General features: G+C 37.8%; 1 protein-coding gene across 2 annotated transcripts in view; it reads left to right on the top strand.

Annotated features, from left to right (window-relative positions):
* Snca (synuclein alpha) overlaps window positions 1–20,212 on the top strand; it is a 100,671-nt gene that overhangs the window by 12,735 nt on the left and 67,724 nt on the right. For both annotated transcript variants that reach the window (XM_041639163.1, XM_041639153.1), the window contains exon 4: window positions 7,007–7,149. In XM_041639163.1, coding sequence (XP_041495097.1) covers window positions 7,007–7,149 — 143 coding nt within the window. The remainder of the gene's footprint in view (window positions 1–7,006; window positions 7,150–20,212) is intronic.

Here is a 20,212-nt window from a genome sequence, read left to right as displayed (position 1 = left end):
GCTCTCTGTCTCGAGTTTGTGGGTTCACACAAGTTTGCTTCAGCTGTTGCTGGACAGAGTCATGATCCTAACCTCATTTGCTCATATAATCCCTCCTCCCAGTGATACCACTCTTGGACATATTCCCAAAGGACACTCAGTCATACCACAAGGAAACCTGCTCAACAATGTTCATAGCAGCATTATTCATAATAGCCAGAAACTGGAAACAACCTAGAAGCCCCTCAACCAAAGAATGGATAAGGAAGATGTGATACATTTATACCATGGAGTATAACTCAGCTGTGAAAAAAAATGACATTATGAAATTTTCAGGCAAATGGATAGAACTAGAAAAAGTCATCCTAAGTAACCCAGACTCAGAAATTCAAACACGGTTTGCACTCACTCATAAGTGGATGTAAAGCAAAGGATAACCAGACTATAGTCCACAGTTCCAGAGAAGCTAGGAAACAAAGAGGACCCTGAGAGGGTTACATGAACCCTGGGAAGGGAAATTAGATGAGATCTCCTAGGTAAAATTGGGGCAAGGGAGGGTGCTAAAGGAGAGGGGATGGGACTTAGAACATGAGGAAACAGGATGGTCGAGTCAGGGGAGGGATAGAGTGGGAGAGCAATGAAAGAAATATCTTGATAAAGGAAGCCATTATGGGGAGAAACCTGGTGTTAGAGAAATTCCCATGAATCCGCAAGGATGACCCTAGTTAAGACTCCTAGCAATAGTGGAGAGGGTTCCTGAATGGGTTTTCCCTGTAATCAGATTGGTGAATAACCCAACTATCATCGTAGAGTATGCATCCAGTAACTGATGAAACCAAATGAAGAGATCCACAGCCAAGTGCCAGGCAGAATTCCAGGAATCCAGTCCACTTTTTTTTTTAATTTTTTATTGCTGTGTGATTTTCTGCTATAGTCATATCTTTTCCTTGGTTAAGTTTCTCATCTATGAAAGACCGTGTTTTTCAGTGGCCCTTTCCTGAGAGACATTTGTCAGGGAAGAAAAGAGCTTCATCCCTTTACACACACATCCTTCTGATAATGAAGGTTGCAAAAGTAAAATTGAAGTCCAGGAACACAGGCTCAAAGCTCACAGAGCTGACACCTTCTCTCTCTGTTGACCAACAGGAAGTGTAGGCAGTGAGACAAATAAATAGGCTGCTTGGTTTCTGGAGGCTGAAAGAAAGGCAAACGTAAGCGCAAATGTAATAAGACATAGAAATTAGACAGGCGGAGAATGTCATGAAGAGGCCCACTCTAGAATAATGGTGTTCCAGTTTTGGTAGTTGATGGAGATGCAATGTGGTTTACAACACAGGTAGCAAATGGTGAGGTTCAGAGTCTTCTGTGGTGACAGGCTGCAAAACTCTCTGTCGGCAAGTTTGGAAATTTCTAGTGTTCCCCTAAATAGTAGGACGTAGGACATGAGTTTTTAATGCTATGTAGAAAGATAGTGGGAGCAGGGAAGGGAGGGAGCAAGGGAGGGAGGGGGTATTTATACAATAAGCAATATTTTACAAATATTTTCTAAAGAATAATAGCAATCACAGTCCAGCTGGCCTTGGTGAGCTCCCAATAGATCAGCTCCACTGTCTCAGTGGGTGGGTGCTCCCCTCGTGGTCCCGATTTCTTTGCTCATGTTCTCCCTCCTTCTGCTCCTCATTGGGACCTTGGGAGCTCAGTCCAGTGCTCCAGTGTGGGTCTCTGTCTCTATCTCCATCCATCACCAGATGAAGGTTCTTCTTACTTAGCTTCTTTGGGATCACCAATTGTACACTCCGTGACCCTTATTTATGGCTAGAAACCAATTATGAGTGAGTACATCCCATATTCATCTTTTTGGGTCTGGGTTACCTCACTCAGGACTGTGACTGAAAAAGCATGGGATAAAACTGGACTCTCTGAGCATGGCGAACAATGAGGGCTGATGAGAAGCCAAGGACAATGGCACGGGGTTTTTAACCTATGTAATGTGCTGGCTTTGTGGGAGCCTAGCCAGTTTGGATGTTCACCTTCCTAGAAATGGATGGAGAGGGGAGGACCTAGGACTTACCACAGGGCAGGGAACCCTGACTGCTCTTTGGACTGGAGAGGGATGGGGAGAGGAGTGGGGGGAGGGGGAGAAGGGTGGGAGGACGGGGAGAAGGGTGGGAGGAGGGGGAGGGAAATGGGAGGCTGGGAGGAGGTGGAAACTTGTTTTTTTTTCTCCTTTTCCCAATAAAAAAAAGAAAAAAAAGAATAATAGCAAGTGCATTTCCATAGTTTAATAATGCTGAAAATTATACATACTGTATTTTTCTATTTCTTTAGTTTATTAAAGAATTTGTGATATCCCACAGTAAATAAATGCACAGAATATGGTATAGTCCAGGGATCTGAAGCTTCCTCTCAGTACTTATTGTATCAAATGAATCTAGTGTTTCACAAAACACTATGAGAGACTCTGTTAGGCCGCATGGACACAGGGGTGTGGCTGCAGCAATATGAACTGCCGTTCTACTAGTTAAGTACGCTGGTAGTGGCAGAATATCAAATGCAGTCCCAGTCAGTCTGGTGATGAATAGATGCATTGTCAAAAAGATGCCACAGTAAGTACCATTCCTCCCATTGTCTATAAATAAAATGCTTAATTTATGAAGTAATATTATTTAATATAAAACCCGAATTTCAGTTACATGGACAAATGTTTCTGGCAACCACCTCAATATGAGAATAGAGGAAGAGTTGGTGGTTTACTGTGCTGGGTATAAGTGCCCATTTCAGGTGCATCGTACCCACTCAGTGATATTTCCATTATTGTTAGTAATGTTTACACAAAGAAGAAAGAGACTCCCCTGCAGCTTGCACCCATACCTATCACTGTTGAAGTTCCCCCAAGATTCCCACCATAGGTTTTCCGCAGGAATATAAATGAAGAAACTTCAGTGGTAACTTTTCTACTTATCAAATCCAAAGAAAAGAAAATATCTCAGTCAGATAATCCTTCAATATCAATGAAGAAAACATTTTAAATTCTACCATTTTGATTTCGTGATATTGTTTCAGTTGGCAGTATATGTGTCATGTGGCAGGAATATAAGAATGCATTTCATCAGATTTATTGAAAGGCATCTTTGAAGTCGTTTCACAATAAACTGTGCGGCTGCAGAATGGGCTCAGCAGCTGGGAGCGCTGGCTGTGGGTGCAGAGGATCTGGTGTGCTTCCCATCTTCCACTTGACATATCGCAAGCATCTCTAACTCTAGAGCTTGGGGAACTTAATCCTCCCTTGGCCTCCAAGGACCCTACATAGATGGAGTACACACACATACACAAAAGACTTGTGCAAATAAAAATTACAAAAATTTTGTAAAAACTTAAAAATAATGATGATAACCCTTATTTATATAACTATAGGTGAATATTTTATTTAATTTTTCACTTTATTGTTGTATGTGTAATAACTTTAGAATTAAAATTTTACTTTTAGCAACTAAATAATATATAAATCTAATTATTAAAATTAATTTGAACATTAAGTTTGGCATTAAGTTCCTTTTTGTTTATTTTTTTTTTATTTTTTGGTTTTTCGAGACAGGGTTTCTCTGTGGCTTTGGAGCTTGTCCTGGAACTAGCTCTGTAGACCAGGCTGGTCTCGAACTCACAGAGATCCGCCTGCCTCTGCCTCCCGAGTGCTGGGATTAAAGGCGTGCGCCACCATCGCCCGGCTTAAGTTTCTTTTTGGTAAATTAAAAATTGCTTGTTAAATATCTGCCAATGCATCATATAAGGAAGGAACAAGACAGCTGTGCCCATGATTTTAAAGAGCTTAAAACATAGAGACAGATGTAGGTAGACATATGGTAAATTTTGATAACATTCTCAGTGTTTGCCACTGAGCTATAGCGAGAAATTCATGGGGCCATGGAGAAAGAAGGAGTCTTTTGCAGGTCTTTAACAGGCTATGGCAGTTGAGTGGATTAAAACAGAGAAACTGAATGGAAGAGGGCTTCTGATTAGAAGGAAGTCTACTTACCAATTAGACAAGACAGACACTTTGGGATAAATACAAGTCAGTTTGAATTCTACCATATCTATTGATTGGGAGGTGTGCTGGGTGGTTTCACATGTCAACTTGACACAGCTAGAGAAGTCAGATAGGAAAAAGCCTCAGTTGAGGAAATGCCTCCATGAGATCCAACTGTAAGGCATTTTCTCTGTTAGTGATCAATGAGGAAGGACCCAGTCCATTGTGGGCAGTGCCCCTCTGGCCTGCTAAGAAGGCAGTCTAAGCTATCCTGAAGAAGAGAGCCTGTAAGTAGTACCCCTCCATGGCCTTCTCATCAGCTCCTGCCTCCAGGATTCTGCCCTGTTTGCATTCCTGTCCTGACTTCCTTCATTGGCGAATAGCGATGAGAAGTGTTAGCTGAATCATCCTTTTCCTCCCCACCTTGTTTTATGGTCATGGTGTTCCACTGCAGCAATGAAAACACTAAGACAGTAGCTAAATACTCTTGATCCTGATTATAAGGTTTTTAGCCACAAAATAAATGTCATTTATTGAATGAATAAAACACAAAACGTTTGTCTCCTTTTGTACTTTAAGGCAGTGTCAGTGAGTAGATAAACTTTAGACCTTAAAGTCAAAATATAGTCCTACAGTTATTTATATTTTTATCTTTTTAACCACATATATTATTATTACCGTATGTTGTCATTTTATAATATTGTTTAAAATGGGATTCATGTATAATTTGCACTTACTGTACAATTTTTGTGTTTTAAAAAGAGATTAAAGTTTATATTTATATAAAGATGTGTGCACAAAATGTAAAGCTTATAGCTGGCAGAAAATATGAATACCTAAAAAGACAAAACCTAATTTGCATTGCTTTGAGTTGTTTAACAAGAAAATGTTAATCTCAAGTAAAACTTTTTGTCATATTCTTGAAAGAAAAATAAAAACCTGAAACAGAATTCAGTATGATTCCAGTGATGTTTAAAAACAAATTTTCTAATATAGCACTCCCCTGGCCTTTAAAATTAGACTGTGGATCATCAGTGCTCTTCAGGAAGCAGACAGAATGACAGAGAGCTCATAGGTAGACTTACAGAACTCCGACCTGAAAGGCAGCTACAGAGTAATTTATGTGGATGCTGGTTGCAGTGTACATGACCTTCAGGCTTTCTTTCTCTGCCTGGTCTGAGGGATAAGTCCTGTGCCTTTACAAATAATGTAACTTCAATTACAGAACTTGTCCCTTGTAAATTAATTTTCATTGTCCACATTATTGGGTTAATGGTCCTGTACTAAAATTTGTACAGTTCAGTAGTCATGTGACTGCCTGATGTGCTGTGACTCCTCGGATTATGAGGATTCAAGCTTTTCAGAGAGTATGTGAAGAAAAACATAAGTTATTTGCTTAGGAGAAAAACACACATGGAGAGTATGAACTCAAACATTCTAACCCCGAAATTTGGTACAAAAGTAAAAGAAAAAAAATGTAGAGTAAATGAAAGGCACACATGACATCCATGTTGATAAGATCTGGGAGACATCAGGGTTTTTAGATATAAGATGTAGAGGTTGAGGTACAGACAGGTTCCTTTACTTAAATGTTTTATTGTTTTACTTAGCATTGTTTAAGAAGTGGAATCTCTTGCCTTACACTTCTTGCACAGAACTATGGAGTTAACAGAAACATATTTTATTTTATTTTGAGTTCTGTTTTACACACACACACACACACACACACACACACACACACACACAGAGGACTGGGACAGACTAGCTTAACAATTAGGTGTCCTTTTAGGATGACACAGAGAATTTTTTATATGAAAATAAGTCTTTGCTTATAAATACCTTCTAAACTATTTGTAGAATCTTCTCTAAACTTTATCTTGTCTAAAACACATATTAAATAGCCATAATATAAGTGTGCTCTGTAAATCTATTTTCATATTTACTAAAATTATAGCTTCCCTGTTTCCATTAAAGTGGCTGAAATTTCGTCTCAACAGTTTTGTTTGACTGGAGAGATGGCTCAGTGTTGAGGAGTACTTGCTGTTCTTCCATAGGACCAGAATTATGTTCTCAGCATCCTGCTGGGAAGCTTTTGTCCTCCTGTAAGGCCAGCTCCAGGGGCCTGACACCACCTTCTGGCATCCTTGTGCACTTGCACACATGTGCTCATACCTGTCCCCACCAGATGCAAATACACATAATTTAAAAAAAATAAACTTTTAAAAGAACCATCATTTTCCTCTACCATGTCCTTACCTATCTTCTATCTCCGAAACATACGAGGAGCATGAACACTTAGCGTCCCCTTCTCAGAATTGCTTAAGGCAACACTTGCTTTAGATTTCAACTGTTTTTGATTTGGGGATAAGTGCATAACTATAACAATATGTCTTAGCAATGGGACCCAGGTCTAAACATAAAATTCACTTATATTACATATACCTTGTACATATTGTCTGAAGGCAGTTTCATACTCTATTTTAGAATAATTCTGAGCATATATCAAAGTTCATGGTGTGAAATTTTCTACTAGCATTAAATTGGGCCTGCTCAAAAGTTAAGGATTTAGGAACATTTTTCCTTTTGTGTTCAAAGTAATGATACTGGATTGTGAGACGTGTTTGCTCAGAGGGATAATGGAAGTGAACTTGATAAATGAGATCAAAGTGTTGGCATTGAAAGTGAATAGGACTGAGATGCTCAGACTGGCAACTTGACACTGCAACAGGTGCATGGTTTTCTGTCCATTTGCTTGAATGCAAAGCAAACATTGCTTGCATTGTATTACAACTAAATGCTCAGGATTTTCTATGCTATGTATAATTATAGCTCAGTTTTAGTCTTTGGCTGAAACAGGTCACTTCTACCTTGGTGTCTTGTTCTTCAACTCTTGTTGCCTATGGTGTGTGTGTTTATAGCTGTTGACAGCTGACGGAAGAGTAGTTATTTAAAGTCTGTCACACCACCATCTTTTAATATGATGTCACTCTTGATTTTTGTAAGTGGCTGAGAAGACCAAAGAGCAAGTGACCAATGTTGGAGGGGCTGTGGTGACTGGTGTGACAGCAGTCGCCCAGAAGACAGTGGAGGGAGCTGGGAACATTGCTGCGGCCACCGGATTTGTCAAGAAGGACCAGATGGGCAAGGTAAGCTGCCTGTTTTATACTACAGTGAGAAACTTGGAATACCACTATCCTTCATATATATCAGAAAGCGGCCATTAGATATGCATGTGGGGGGAGCACCGCACTTTTATAGGGCTTTTATTTTGTCACACTGTTAACCCTGGGAAATGCAATGCACATTGCACAATATCCCTGATTGTTTTAATTTCTGGAAGAAAACTACCGAAATGAACAGTATCGTAAGCGCTAAAGTATTGGTGACATTTCAGAAAGAATGGCTGCTTTTATGTGGATGGTGGGTCTGGAATTCCTCTCTGTGAGAGTAGCAGCTTGTTATCATTCCTCATTCCTACATGTCAAGGATGAAGATCTTTTATTTGATTTCTTTGTAATGACACCATCTCTTACTAAATGACATATTTGCATACCAGATATCAACTCATTACCAAACATATGCTTTTGCGAACTGAGACCGAAAGTGCATACCAAACAGAGATCATGGATTCATATGGTGATTTCTAACTTCTAGAATCTTAAGTTTGTTTCTGGATAACTTTGGGGCTTTAATGCCATATTCTAGGTATAGCAATGGAGTCTCTTATCAGAAAAATGCATGATCACATTCATATACCAAAGGATGAAAGGAAGGCTGTCAACAGAACCTCTATTTAAAACTATTTCCTGATTTTATAATGCGGAATGTGGAATTTATAGAGGGGAGTGAGTAACACGTTCCTGCAGCCTGTTGGAGTTACCTTGATAGCCCTAGCTAGCATACATCTTTTTATCTGAACTATCACTTCCTGGTCATGGCCAACACTCAGCTTCCACTAACTGAATTATGCAATAAAGGAATTAGTGGAAGAATTTGTTGCTTTGGATGTAGGAAGTTTGGGAAGCATGTTTCATTCCATTTCCCATTTGCTTGCTCTTAAAATATGCAATGTAAATCACAAACGGTTCATTAAAGCACTTCACATGAACTTGGGCTTGTTTTTTACCTTTTAAAATACTAGTCCTCATTTTAATATTCTAAAGCAGAAATCTACTAATGTTATAAAATGAAACATTTGCAGATATTTCTCTTTGGGGTGTTATAAGTTCTTAAAGTTTCCTAGAATAAAAATGAAGCCATAAATATAGAAATTGGAGTAAGAAATTGATATGAAACCCAGTGGGTTTGGGGTTAAAATGCTGGATCTTCATGCTGTGCTGGTCATTTGCTAGGCATGAAAGCTTGTTCTCAGTGCCTAAGACCCTTTCATCTGTAAGGAAGGAATTCCACCACTTTAGCAGTGAGCTGGTAAATCCCAATTTTGCAATGGAGTTCTGAATATCTATAATAACTCAAGGATTATTCAAATAAATTACGAAATTATGGCCATATTTTTGATGCTAAACATATCCACAGTTTAAATAAAATTAGATTTATTTCTAATGAAATTTGATATATTTAATTTCGTCTTTCAGATTCTAATCAGAATGATCTTGGTAAAGAGCAACAAACATTTATTTATTTTTTTAACTAATTTTCAGTGATCCCATTTGCTCTATTTTTTTAAAAAAATAATGATTATTTACTGTGTTTGAGAAACTTGGAAGAGCAGGAATTTGACCAGTGGGGCTCACAGAAATGTATAAACCACACTGCCATTCTCTTGGTGGCTATGATGCCTGGACTAGGAACACTGGGGAAATAGAGGTGACAGATCTTGGATTTGCCCATCTCATTGCTTCCTGGGTAATGAGAGAACTGGCACACTTCCTTCCCTTTCTTCTTGTTATTTTTTTCTTTACCCTGTTTTTTCCTAAATTCTTCTCTTTGGGATACTCCTGCTCTCTTGTATTCTACCTATTTTTAATATCAGTGGAAAGAAAAATATGGTTTCAGGTAACTAAGGTGAGATGCACCCCCATCTTTAATTAGGTACAGCTAACTAAAGAAAATCATATTTATGGAATACAGCACAAGGTTTTAGTAAGTGTACATGCATCCTGAAATGACCACAGCAACAAAGACAACATAGTCAACATCTTCCATGACTTTTTCTCTTATTGTGGTGACAGTTTATGAACACAATGCAACACTAACAACTATAACAACTGTGCTGCATGTTAGGTTTCTAGGACATTCCCTGCCTCCTCTGCCCCAGATAAAGCTTTATATCTTATGACCACCATCTGCCTGTATGGTCCCATCTCCTAGCCCCTGGTAACCATCATTCTAACCTGTTTCTATGGGCTTGATGTTTTTAGAATAGCTTCCACATAGAAGAGAGATCCCAAAATACGTACCTTTCTATATCTGGCTTACTTTCCATTGTAGGATGACCTCAGGGTTTAGCCATGCTAGAGAAAATGCAAGGATTTCCTTCTCTTTAAAAGCCCTTTGAAGGCTGAAGAACATTTCATTTGCATTCATGTGCACAAACCATTTTTGTACTCATTCACCTGCTAATTACTCTTTTGCTTGCTTACATATCTTGACTATTTTGAGTGATTTCTTTATACCTACGAGAATGATTGCCAGAGTACATGGTAGTTGTGATTCAGTATTTGAGGAACTTGCATACTGTTTTGAGATAATGGCACAATCAGTTACATTCCTAGCAGCAGGAGCTCAAGCTTCTCTGTCTTTCACACCCTCAAGATGTTTGTCATGTGGTGTTTTTTAGCTGACCAGTCTAATGGGTATAAGGCAATATCATTGTGGTTTGGAATTTCATTTCTTAATGGTTAGTGATAAATGTTTTTTGTGTAACCTTTGGCCATTTTGGGTGTCTTCTTTAATAAATGTCTATCCAGATAATTCATTTAGGAGTGTGCAACTGTGGTATGTGTGGTTTTCATATGACAATGTGTATATGCGTGTGAGTGTATATGTGGTATGCATGTGTATATGGTGTATGTAGTGTATCTGTGGTTTTTGTGTGTGTGTTTGGTACGCGAATCCATTTTTACAGGCATATGTGGAGGCCATAGGCTGCTGTTAGGATCTCTTTCTCAGTCAGTTCTCCCAGGATTTACCTGCTTCTGTTTCCTAGTGTTGGGTTTGCAGGTGTGCTCTGTCAAGCTGTTTTGTTCTCCGCGTGGGTGTTGGGTATCTAAATTCAGGACACCGTGTTAGCGCATCAGCCACTTTACCCAGTGAGCCAACTGTCCAGCTACTTTTATTATTTTTTCTTTTGTTAGAAATAGATATTTTTCATACAAAATATTCTGAATATAACTTCCCCAACCCTAACTGCTCCCAGTTCCTCTCCACCTCCCTGCCCATCCTCATCGGCACCATTTCTGTTTATTCTTAGAAAACAAACAGGTAGCTAAGAAATCATATTATAATAAAACTAAAGCAAACAGGAGGAAAAAAGTCAAAGAAAAAGCCTGAGAAATACATATGGACACAGAAGCACACACATTTGCATACACAAGAATTCCCCACTCCCTGCCAAACCCTCACAAAACTAGAAGTCATAACATATATGCAAAGACCTGTAGCATTAAGGAAATGCCCTGACACAATATTATGGGGCAAAGAACCTCTAAAGATGCCACTGTGTTTGGTTTTGTGTTGACCATCTGCTGCTGGGCGTGGGGCCTACCCTTAACAGTGAGTTTCTCCAGTCAGACTCCCTTGGAGAAAGCTAAGTTTTCATTTGCACGTGGTTATAAACTGGAGAGAACTTCTGGGGTGGGGTGGGGGAATGTGTTCACTTCTCTTTTCTGCTCTAGGATTCCATCTGGTGAAGACTTGTGCCAACCCAATGCATGCATGGTGCCACAGGCATATGTGGGTAGGTTCTGTTGTGTTTAGAAGGCCTCGTTTTTATGGTGTTCTCCATCCTCTCTGGCTCTTACACTCCTTTGTCCATTTTTAACCCAAGTTATTTACTTCCTTTCTATTAAGTAGTTCAGGTTCATTAAAAAAAAATTAACACCTAACAGATACATGGTTCACAAACTAGTTCTTCTATGCATTAGGCTACTTCTGTATTCTGAGTGTCATCTGATTTGCAGTGGAGAAGCTGAGAGTCTCATGCCATTTGATTTGTGTGTTTTTGTAGTCTGTAGTGTTTAATCTGATCCAAAAAAAATTACTGCTCAGACCAATGTCAATAAATGTTCCTTTATGTTTTCATATATTACTTTCAAGGTTTGAATGTGTTCGATTTTCCATTCTGCATGTGACTGTCCACATCAACAGTGATGCTTGCTGAAAGTTTCCCAGTGCAGTTTTCGCTACTGTGGGCTTTTGATGCATTTGGCCAAGGTTGACTGATGTCCAGTCTGTGGGTTTGTAGGTTCTCTGTCCCATTGCATGTATTATGTGACTGTTTTTATGCCAGTACACTATTGTTTTGTTACTCCAGCTTTGTGACAGTTTGTGAAATCTGGCATTCTAACGCCTCCAGTTATGAATCTGAAGTATTGGTATGATTACTTATTGTTCAAGGTGACTTTGAGCATTTAATGTCCTCTGATTTGACTCTTCTGGGTTTAGGGCTTTTGTCTGTGTCTGGAAGATGTGGTATTTTAGTTGGGACCAGGGACACATCTCAGATCTAATCTATTTTGGCCAAAGTGAACTTCTGATATTGTTGATTCTACAGATCTATGAACATAGGTTATATTCCCATGTACCTATGTCTTCTCAATTTTTTCATCAATGTTTTATACATTTTAGTTCTCAGAGACTGTAAAACCTGCATTAAATTTATTTTTAAGGACTTTATTTTTTGATGCTTTCAATGCTATTAAAACTATTTAAATGGAATTATTTTCTTTCTTCGATACCTGTAAAAACTTGCTTCTTAATTTTGCATATTGAGTTTATATTTGAAAACTTTATTGTATTTGTTTATTAGCTGTTTGGCGTAGTATTTTCAGATTTTGCATATATATATCATATAAAACACACATGCACACATACACATACACACACATATGCTGCGCTGTATATGCACAAACAGGGATAATCACTGGCAACACCAAATGTGGAAAATTTTATAAGTGACTAAATAATCAATAGACCTGATCTACATTTAACTGCTCCAAACTTGTTCAGTTGATTGTTACAAAAGAAATTGGCCAATACACTGGCAGAAATGCAAGCTAGGCATAGTTTTATGTACACACGTTCAGTCTATTCTCCATTTTGCCTGAGAGAAAGATCTGCTTGGATGGAGAATAGTGGACAAAGGAAGTTACAGGAGTTCATACTGTTGAGTAATGGTACAGTGCTTATGGCTCAGAGCTAGTCACTGGAGCATTTGGTTGGGACATCTGGCCGGTCTGTCTTCTACAGCTGCTCAATGGTGTTCTGTATGGGGATGCTGTTCAATGTGACTATTGCTAAATAAATACATATTTCTTTTATTCAATTTAGAGTGTTCTGAAAAGTTGTAACCAGACTTTGAAAAACATTTTCAAATGTGTGAAAGTACTGCATCAGTTGTGGAGCTGCTGCCCTGCACACCTGATGTTGCTCTGATTCTTATCCTACCCCTGTTATGCCTTGACCTAATCCACGCAGTAACTCACTGTTTTCATACAAGTAAGCTTGAAGCACCAAGGCTCAGGAGTGTTAATTATACTTCTCCAGAATCAAAAGGAAATTCTGAAGCATTGCTAATTTTGAAAATTTTCACCAATAGAGTATAAATAAAATTTCAAAACCTGGATTTCAATGCAGGATAAGATATGTGTAGTCTATAATCGTTCCTTCATTCATAAGAGGGTGGCTAATTAAGTGTGTGCTGGGTGAAGAAGACCAAGGCAGAATGAACAGAGTCAGGAGTGGCATGGCCTGTAACACTAATTGTATCCTTCTTCCTGCCTCCTGTTAGCATGATTGGCATATGTAGCATCAGACAGATTAAGTTTTAAACACTGAAACAGAGCTTGATTGGAAGACATGTGCTTAGTCTAGGTGAGTCTTGTTATCCCCATCTCACAAAGCAGCCATTGGCTATAGGCAACCTTTCAGGTCTCTCTGAAGAAATACACAGATTACCGGTGACATCAAATGTCAGGATTAATGAAATACTTCCTTACATAGTAAATTTTTCTCCTTCAGTGCTTAATAATGGTTAATGTAATACATCATCTGAAACCAGGACTCTGAGTCCTGTCAGTCCAGTTGAAGCTAGTCAACACAATTGTTAAAAATATTCAAACCTAAGTGAAAGCTTTGTGACACAGTGAGTGATCTGCTCTCTGTTTGGAGTGGCAGTGGAGTCCACATACTGCACTGAAATCTTGAAGTCTAATAATAGGCCAAATAGAAAAAACACAATTGATTCAGTTGATTTGTTTCAAAAGAGATATTATCAGTAATATTTTTGCAATGTGATTTGTATACAATATTTTTACTGAAAGGATAATCTGCTAATTGTATATACATTGCCCCCACTTAGAAACACACCTCTCTGGTAGTTGTAATGTGCCTGTCACTGTTTCATTGGACATATATGGATGGAGATGAATCGTGAATCCTAGTGACCTTACACAAGCAAGGTTCTAAATGCAAAAAGCTTTCTGTTATGACCTATAAACTGTTACGGGAAAATAGACTTTGCTTATTGCTGTAATTCAGTAGCACTGTGTAATTTGCTTCTATGTGCTGGGTATGCAGATGGCTCAGCAGGGGACGCATGAATCATGAATGCCAGACCCCTGCCTTGGAGTATGTAGGGCAACAGATAAGATTATCCCTAGTATCAAAATATGGCTATAGTATGTATTTGCCCTAAGTTTATATATATTATAGGAAAAATTACATGGATTTTATTAGAAATAAAAGAGAATTTGTATTATTCCAAATAAATACTAACTTTTGAACAAGTGTTAAGCTGGGTATATGAAGTAATCTTAGACAAATAATAACCATAATATTTTAGCTGTTTAGGCACAAGGGCACACACTTCCACTCAAGTTCCAGGTTTCAGTGGATTACAGTCTGCCAGAATGAACCCTTCAGCAGCATAGACATAAATAAAAATGTTCAAATGCTAGATCATAGATATTGCTGTGTGTGGGAGAAGTGTGTTCCAAGGTCAGCATGGTAGCATGACCTTAATTATTCCAGTGAACAGGTATAAGCTATGCTATGTAACTCGTCCATTTCTTCCTAAATGTTGGCAGAGGTTGGTATCCTAACAAATGCTTCATAATAGCAATTACTGCAGTTTCATGAACTCGTCTTAGTTGGACACATGTGAACATTTATTTGCAATGTCCCTTTACATACAACTGTTGTGTAATATTTTTGTTAGGGTTTCATTGAGCTGCTACCATTATATGTAAGGTGGTTTCAAATTTATATGATTTTATAAAATTTATTTTGTATATTAAATTGATAAAACATGGTACACTCATCTTCACACACATACTTAAAATCAAGCGAGTTAACATGTCTGCTGTCTCATAATGTTACTATTATTTATTTTTTAGTAATAGAAGCTAAAAGCTACTCTCTTGGAAAATGGCTTGTACACACTCAATATTAGCTATTGTCTTCAATTACCTGGACACACTCAATATTTGCTATTGTCTTTACATTCATGAGCTCTCCATGGTTTGTTTTCATTTTAATCTCTTTCCCATCTCACCCGCATTTTCACTCTGTAGGAAAATGACATGGATAGCATCTACAATTGAAGCAGAAAATGATAAAATGTGTTTGTATATTATGACTGTCATTAGTTAGTCTTATTCCAAATTCAAAAATGAAGACTTTGACTCCAATCCCATGTAAACATAGATTGTATTGTCACTTGTAGGATGCCATACAACTGCTTGATATTTTCAAGAGCAGAAGTAAAGTAAGTAAATGAGATCAGTTTGGTTTTGCATGGGAATATATATTTATGAAAACTGAAATAGGATGATACATATCATAAATCTAATCATTCTATTAGGAGAAAATGAATTGTCAAGTCTAGTATGAGGTAATTAACTCACAAGAAATTTTATTACATTTTATATCGACTTTTTACTTTTAATTTAAAGATACCCCCAGTGTAATAGAATCATTAAACAGGTATTTGCCACATTTTCATAGTAGTCTTTAATTCCCATTAAAGTTATATTGCATATTTAAAACAAGCAATAGAGTCAGGAACCAATGAAAATGAACTAAATGAAAAATGAGAAGCAGTCATGAATATTTCAGCTTCCTTTTCCCTTTCCTTTCACTGGTGTTTTCTAATTAAAACAGTATGTCTAATTTATTTGGAACTCAGTTCACACGAATGAGTATAGTTGCAGGTCAGTGTATACAAGGAATAAAACAAATGTCAGATTTTTACTATGCTTGTGAGGGGCTAAGTTTGAAAATTTACAGTAGTAAACTAACAGCAACTCACACACACACACATACACATGCACACCTTTCTGTTTTATTGTTGCATAGACACAAAAATGAGAAATTTCCATTTTAATATGTTATGTTATTTCTTGTCATGCAGCTTTAGGGAATGCATACTCAGCTTAGCTTTGACACTCTAATTTTTGCTCAGTGGACCATGTGTTATTTGTTAAGTTTCTGGGAGAAGAAAGGTGCTTGTTATTACATCACTAAGCTTGGGATCAATATATTTTCATACATGGTGCAAAATTACTAGAATGTTTCATCTTTAGTTTTGCCACATATGTAAAGCAAATACATTTTTAAAAATCTCTGCTAATACTAGCAGAGTTGTTTATAGAAACAAGAATTCTTTCATGGAAAATAGTCACTCTAAGTTTGAAGCAATGGTAGTTCCTACATGTTTTGGTTAGAGCTACTTTGCTTTTAATATTTGATCCACTATGATGGACTTTGGCCCTGATCTTTATACCCAGTGCCTGGTTTATGTGCACTATTTAGTTTGCTCAGGCGTATAGAAAATGTGGCTGTGTATAGAGGACAGCTCGGTAGGTCATGGAGTGTGGCATTATTCTCATCTCTTTCACCATCTTGGGCTTTGAGCATGGATGTTTTTATCCATTGAATAGAACTGTTGAGTGAAATGAGCTCAAAATGTTTTCTATCCTGATTCAATGACTGCATTTTAGGCCAGTTTTTTTTTTTTTTAATTATGTATTGCCAGACCCTTGGCAACTCATTTAACCTTTCTAAAGCAGCGTTCTGCCTCTGTAATTGGCCGGCCAACTGCATAGAGTTGGAGTGAGAAAAAAATGCAGTGGCAGACAAAAGACAAGCAGTCAACTGGGTAGTAGAATAATTGTGGCATTTTTTTTTCTTGATGTTTCTTGTTATATCTCTGGTTTAGGTACATGATTTTAGAGACCCTTTCCCACAGTAGCATAGTTTGGCTTTATTAAGCGTTTTAACACTAAAAAAAAAAAAATAGACTTCACCAAGAATTCCACTTTATTGGCTTAATAAAATCAGTCACATTCCTTGTCTTAGTTTCTTTCATGTTGCTGTGATAAAGATTCTCTGACTTAAATTACTTAAAGGAGAAAGGCTTTATTTGACTGTTCAAGGGTGGAGTTCATCATGACAGGGAAATTAAGGCAGCAGAAATGGAAAGTGTCAAGTCATGTGAAAACAAACAAACAAACAAAAAACAAAAAACAAAAAAACCTCAACCCAAACCAAACAACAACAAGAGAAAAACCCAGTCAGGAGTAGAGAGGGACAAATGCTAGCTTTTCACTTACTCTTTTTTTTTACACAATGCAAGATCCTAGCCCAGGCCATGATGCCACCCATAGTTGACTGCTTTCCCACATTGAATACCTAATCAGGATAGCTCTCCCAGGCACTCCTGGGGGCTCATCTCCTAGCTGATCTGAGAGTCTATCAAGTTCACAATTGAGATTAACAATCACATCACACCACTGTTATTGTCCCTTGGATTTTTCGAATTTTTCTAAAATGTACTAGGTTTTATTAATTGTTATCTCCTTGCTTTAATTGGAATGGGTTCTGCTTAAATTATTTTGAGAAATACTGGCATAAACAAAGTTTAAAAGTTTCTCTTTTAAATTGAAGAAAACCAAAATGCTTAACATTACATGGTAGAGGTATAATTATCCTTCTTAGTTTCTTTTGGTGCTGAGTGCATAGAGAAAAATTCTAAGTATTCAATGGAACGCAGATATGAGATGACCTGGGTTAATGACCTGCCTGACTCTGGACTCTGTTCTTCCTGTTCTTAGAAATGGCAAGTTTGAGATCCCAAGTAAAAGGACATCTAGAGCAAGTGACCGACCTCTCAGCATTCTGTACCACAATCTATTCCTTTGTAGGCACTTAAAAAAATCATTTCTAAGGGAAGGACAAATGAATGACCCCTTTGTTCTTGTGAGGTTTTTCACCAAATCCTAGAAAAGATCCTGATGCCTTAGATGGGGAGAGGTTCAAGGAGACCAGCTATGAAGTTGGCATCTTCATTGTCTCAGCCCTTTTCCTCCCAGAAATTAGAGGAGACCACATATAAAGTATCTCCTCATGCTAATTCATGACATTGGAAATTCCTGAAATGGAAGCCATCCCAGAGAACAACTCCACACAGACCCTTAAAGTTGCTTCTTCCTTAAGTTTTTTAAAATATAGAAAGATGTCTCTTCAGAGAGAAGAGGAAGAAGAGGGACATGAGATGCCCTTGCTCTTGTTGGCATTTGGTAATCATCCCAGATTCACTCACAACCCTGTGACTATGGTCCGTGTGACTGAAACGTGCCTCGGCATATTCCTAACCTAGAGGCTTTGGAAAGAGAAGATTCCCCTGCCTGCTTCTCTCCTCGTGATGTGCCAGCCTACACTTCTTTCAAAGACCTGATTTGAACCCAAAGAACCTGGAAATTTGTCATTCCAGTGTTGAATCTCAGGAACTGAGGTTGGCGTGGGAAGGGCATGGTGCTTTCTACTGATGCTCCACGTGTTGAGCATCTCTATGTCACAGGTTAAGAACACACTGAAAGAAGCATCTCTAAGGTCACATGGGAGACTGATAGAAAAACCCTGCAAATATGTTTTTCTGCTCACTGTATTTTGTGTCCTGGAATTCAGCAGCCATCAATTTAAATATAAGTTTATTTATCAAAGCATTGGTTATGATACATTTCTTAAATGCTAAAGGCTTGACATAGCCACTAGGCTAAATACATGATGGCTTTTCCCATGTAGCAATGACTTGAACAGAAAGGTGCAGATGAATAATGGGTGTCATATTAGGTTGCTCTTGGTGCATTAAGTGAAGCAAACAGATTATAAAATAATAATAAAGGTGGTAAACACTTCTGTTCTTTAAAATACACATGTGGTGTGTGTGTGTGTATATGTATGTATGCATGTGTGTGTGTGTGAGAGAGAAACAGAGAGAGAGGTGCACATATGTGATGTGTGTGTTTCTAAGCACTATCCCTATCCTCCTTTAATTACAATTAGAAATTAAAGATATAAATTTTCCTTGTTGGTGCCCATATTTCAATTTAAATTGAGTCGTAAAGTCATTTGAGCTTTGTAGGACTTGAAATTAATTATATGACTATGACCTTTGCTATCCATTCATTTACTTATCCACACATACATGATTTCACCTAGTTAATTAGCACTACGTGTTCAGTACCGTACCAAGCATTATACTGTAGTTACGTATAAGATTGCTTTGGGGGATCTAATGCATTGACATCTAGCTGTGAACCCTGATAGTCATTTATTAGGTGTGAACCTTGCTTGAGAGTATCTCCCTTAATGACTTTGTCTCCTCCTAGTATAAAACCAGATTGTGTGTGTGTGTGTTTGTGTGTGTGTGTGTGTTTGTGTGTGTGTGTGTGTGTGTGTGTGTGAAGTTATGTAGCTCCCAATCATTAACAATTCCTAGCTGGAGTAGTTCATTTATATATCACTCTTGATCAATTTCAAAGCAATATGAAATACCACTTTGATAATTCTCTTTCTTGTTACCTTATGATGATTCCAGGTTATATCCCAATAACAGAGCACATTTGAATAAAACATTTCTAAGAGCGATGGATCATATTTCCTGAGTGGTTAGTTTATTGGCTTATGTACATTTGGCAAGTATTTCTGATCATTGGAGTCCTAACAATTAACTGGCCTTGCTAATTCTCATCACAAAACCTTTGGACTCTGAGAGAGTTGTCCCTAGTAGTCAATATGTTCTATGACAACAAAATAAATGAGATATGGTAATTAATAAACAAGAGACATTTTCTTATCACATTGTAAAGGCTACAGACTCCAAGATTAAGATGGTAGAGGATTTCATTTTTGCTCCAAGATGACATCTTGTTGCTGTACCTTTTCACCTAACAAGGTGAAAAGAACTGAAGGGGTAAATTTGTCCCCTCATACCATTTACAGAATAACAGATCCTTCATGACTTAATTACCTCCAAAGAGCCTTACCTCAAAAACTGTGACAGTAGTGATTAAATTTGAGGTCATGGGTTTTGGGGATATTCAGGCCATAGTAGCAATTATCTTTATTTTCAAGTGTTCTTAGAACGTTACCTTCCTCTTTATATTAACATCATTTACAGCATGACAAAATTCCTGTCTTACATATCATTTCCAATGTGTTTGTTATCCTGTTTGATAAGGTATAGAAAGTCACAAAAGCATATTTAGGGATTTGTTTATTTATTCATCATCATTTTATTCCTAGCAGTTAATACAACTCATAATGTATGGATTTATCTAATGGATGAACAGGGATCTCATGTGTAGCTTGAAATTTTTTAATAATTTTTTAAAAAAGAAAACAACCTATATTTATTTTATTTTACATACAAGTCCCAGTTCCCACTCCCTCCCTTCCTCCTATTCCTTCTCCCTATCCCTCCACCGCATCCCCATCCGCACCTCAGACTCTCACCTCTGTCCTTACTCCAGTCTCCACTATCCCATTAACTCAAGTTTTCCTCCCCCTTCACCTTCTCCCCTTGTCTTCTCCTTTCCACCCTTCCTACTCCCCCCATCCCAAGATTGTCAGGCAATCTTGTCTACTTCCCCTTTCCAGGTAGATCTATGTATGATTTTTCTAAGGGTTCACCTTGTTACTTAGCTTCTCTAGGATCATGAACTATACGCTCAATATCCTTTGCTT

Source organism: Microtus oregoni, unplaced genomic scaffold (assembly GCF_018167655.1).
Source record: "Microtus oregoni isolate MIOR12 unplaced genomic scaffold, Mior012 000002F_ref0000024, whole genome shotgun sequence".
NCBI classification, from domain to species: Eukaryota; Metazoa; Chordata; class Mammalia; order Rodentia; family Cricetidae; genus Microtus; species Microtus oregoni.
This window is presented reverse-complemented; position numbering and strand designations above follow the sequence as displayed.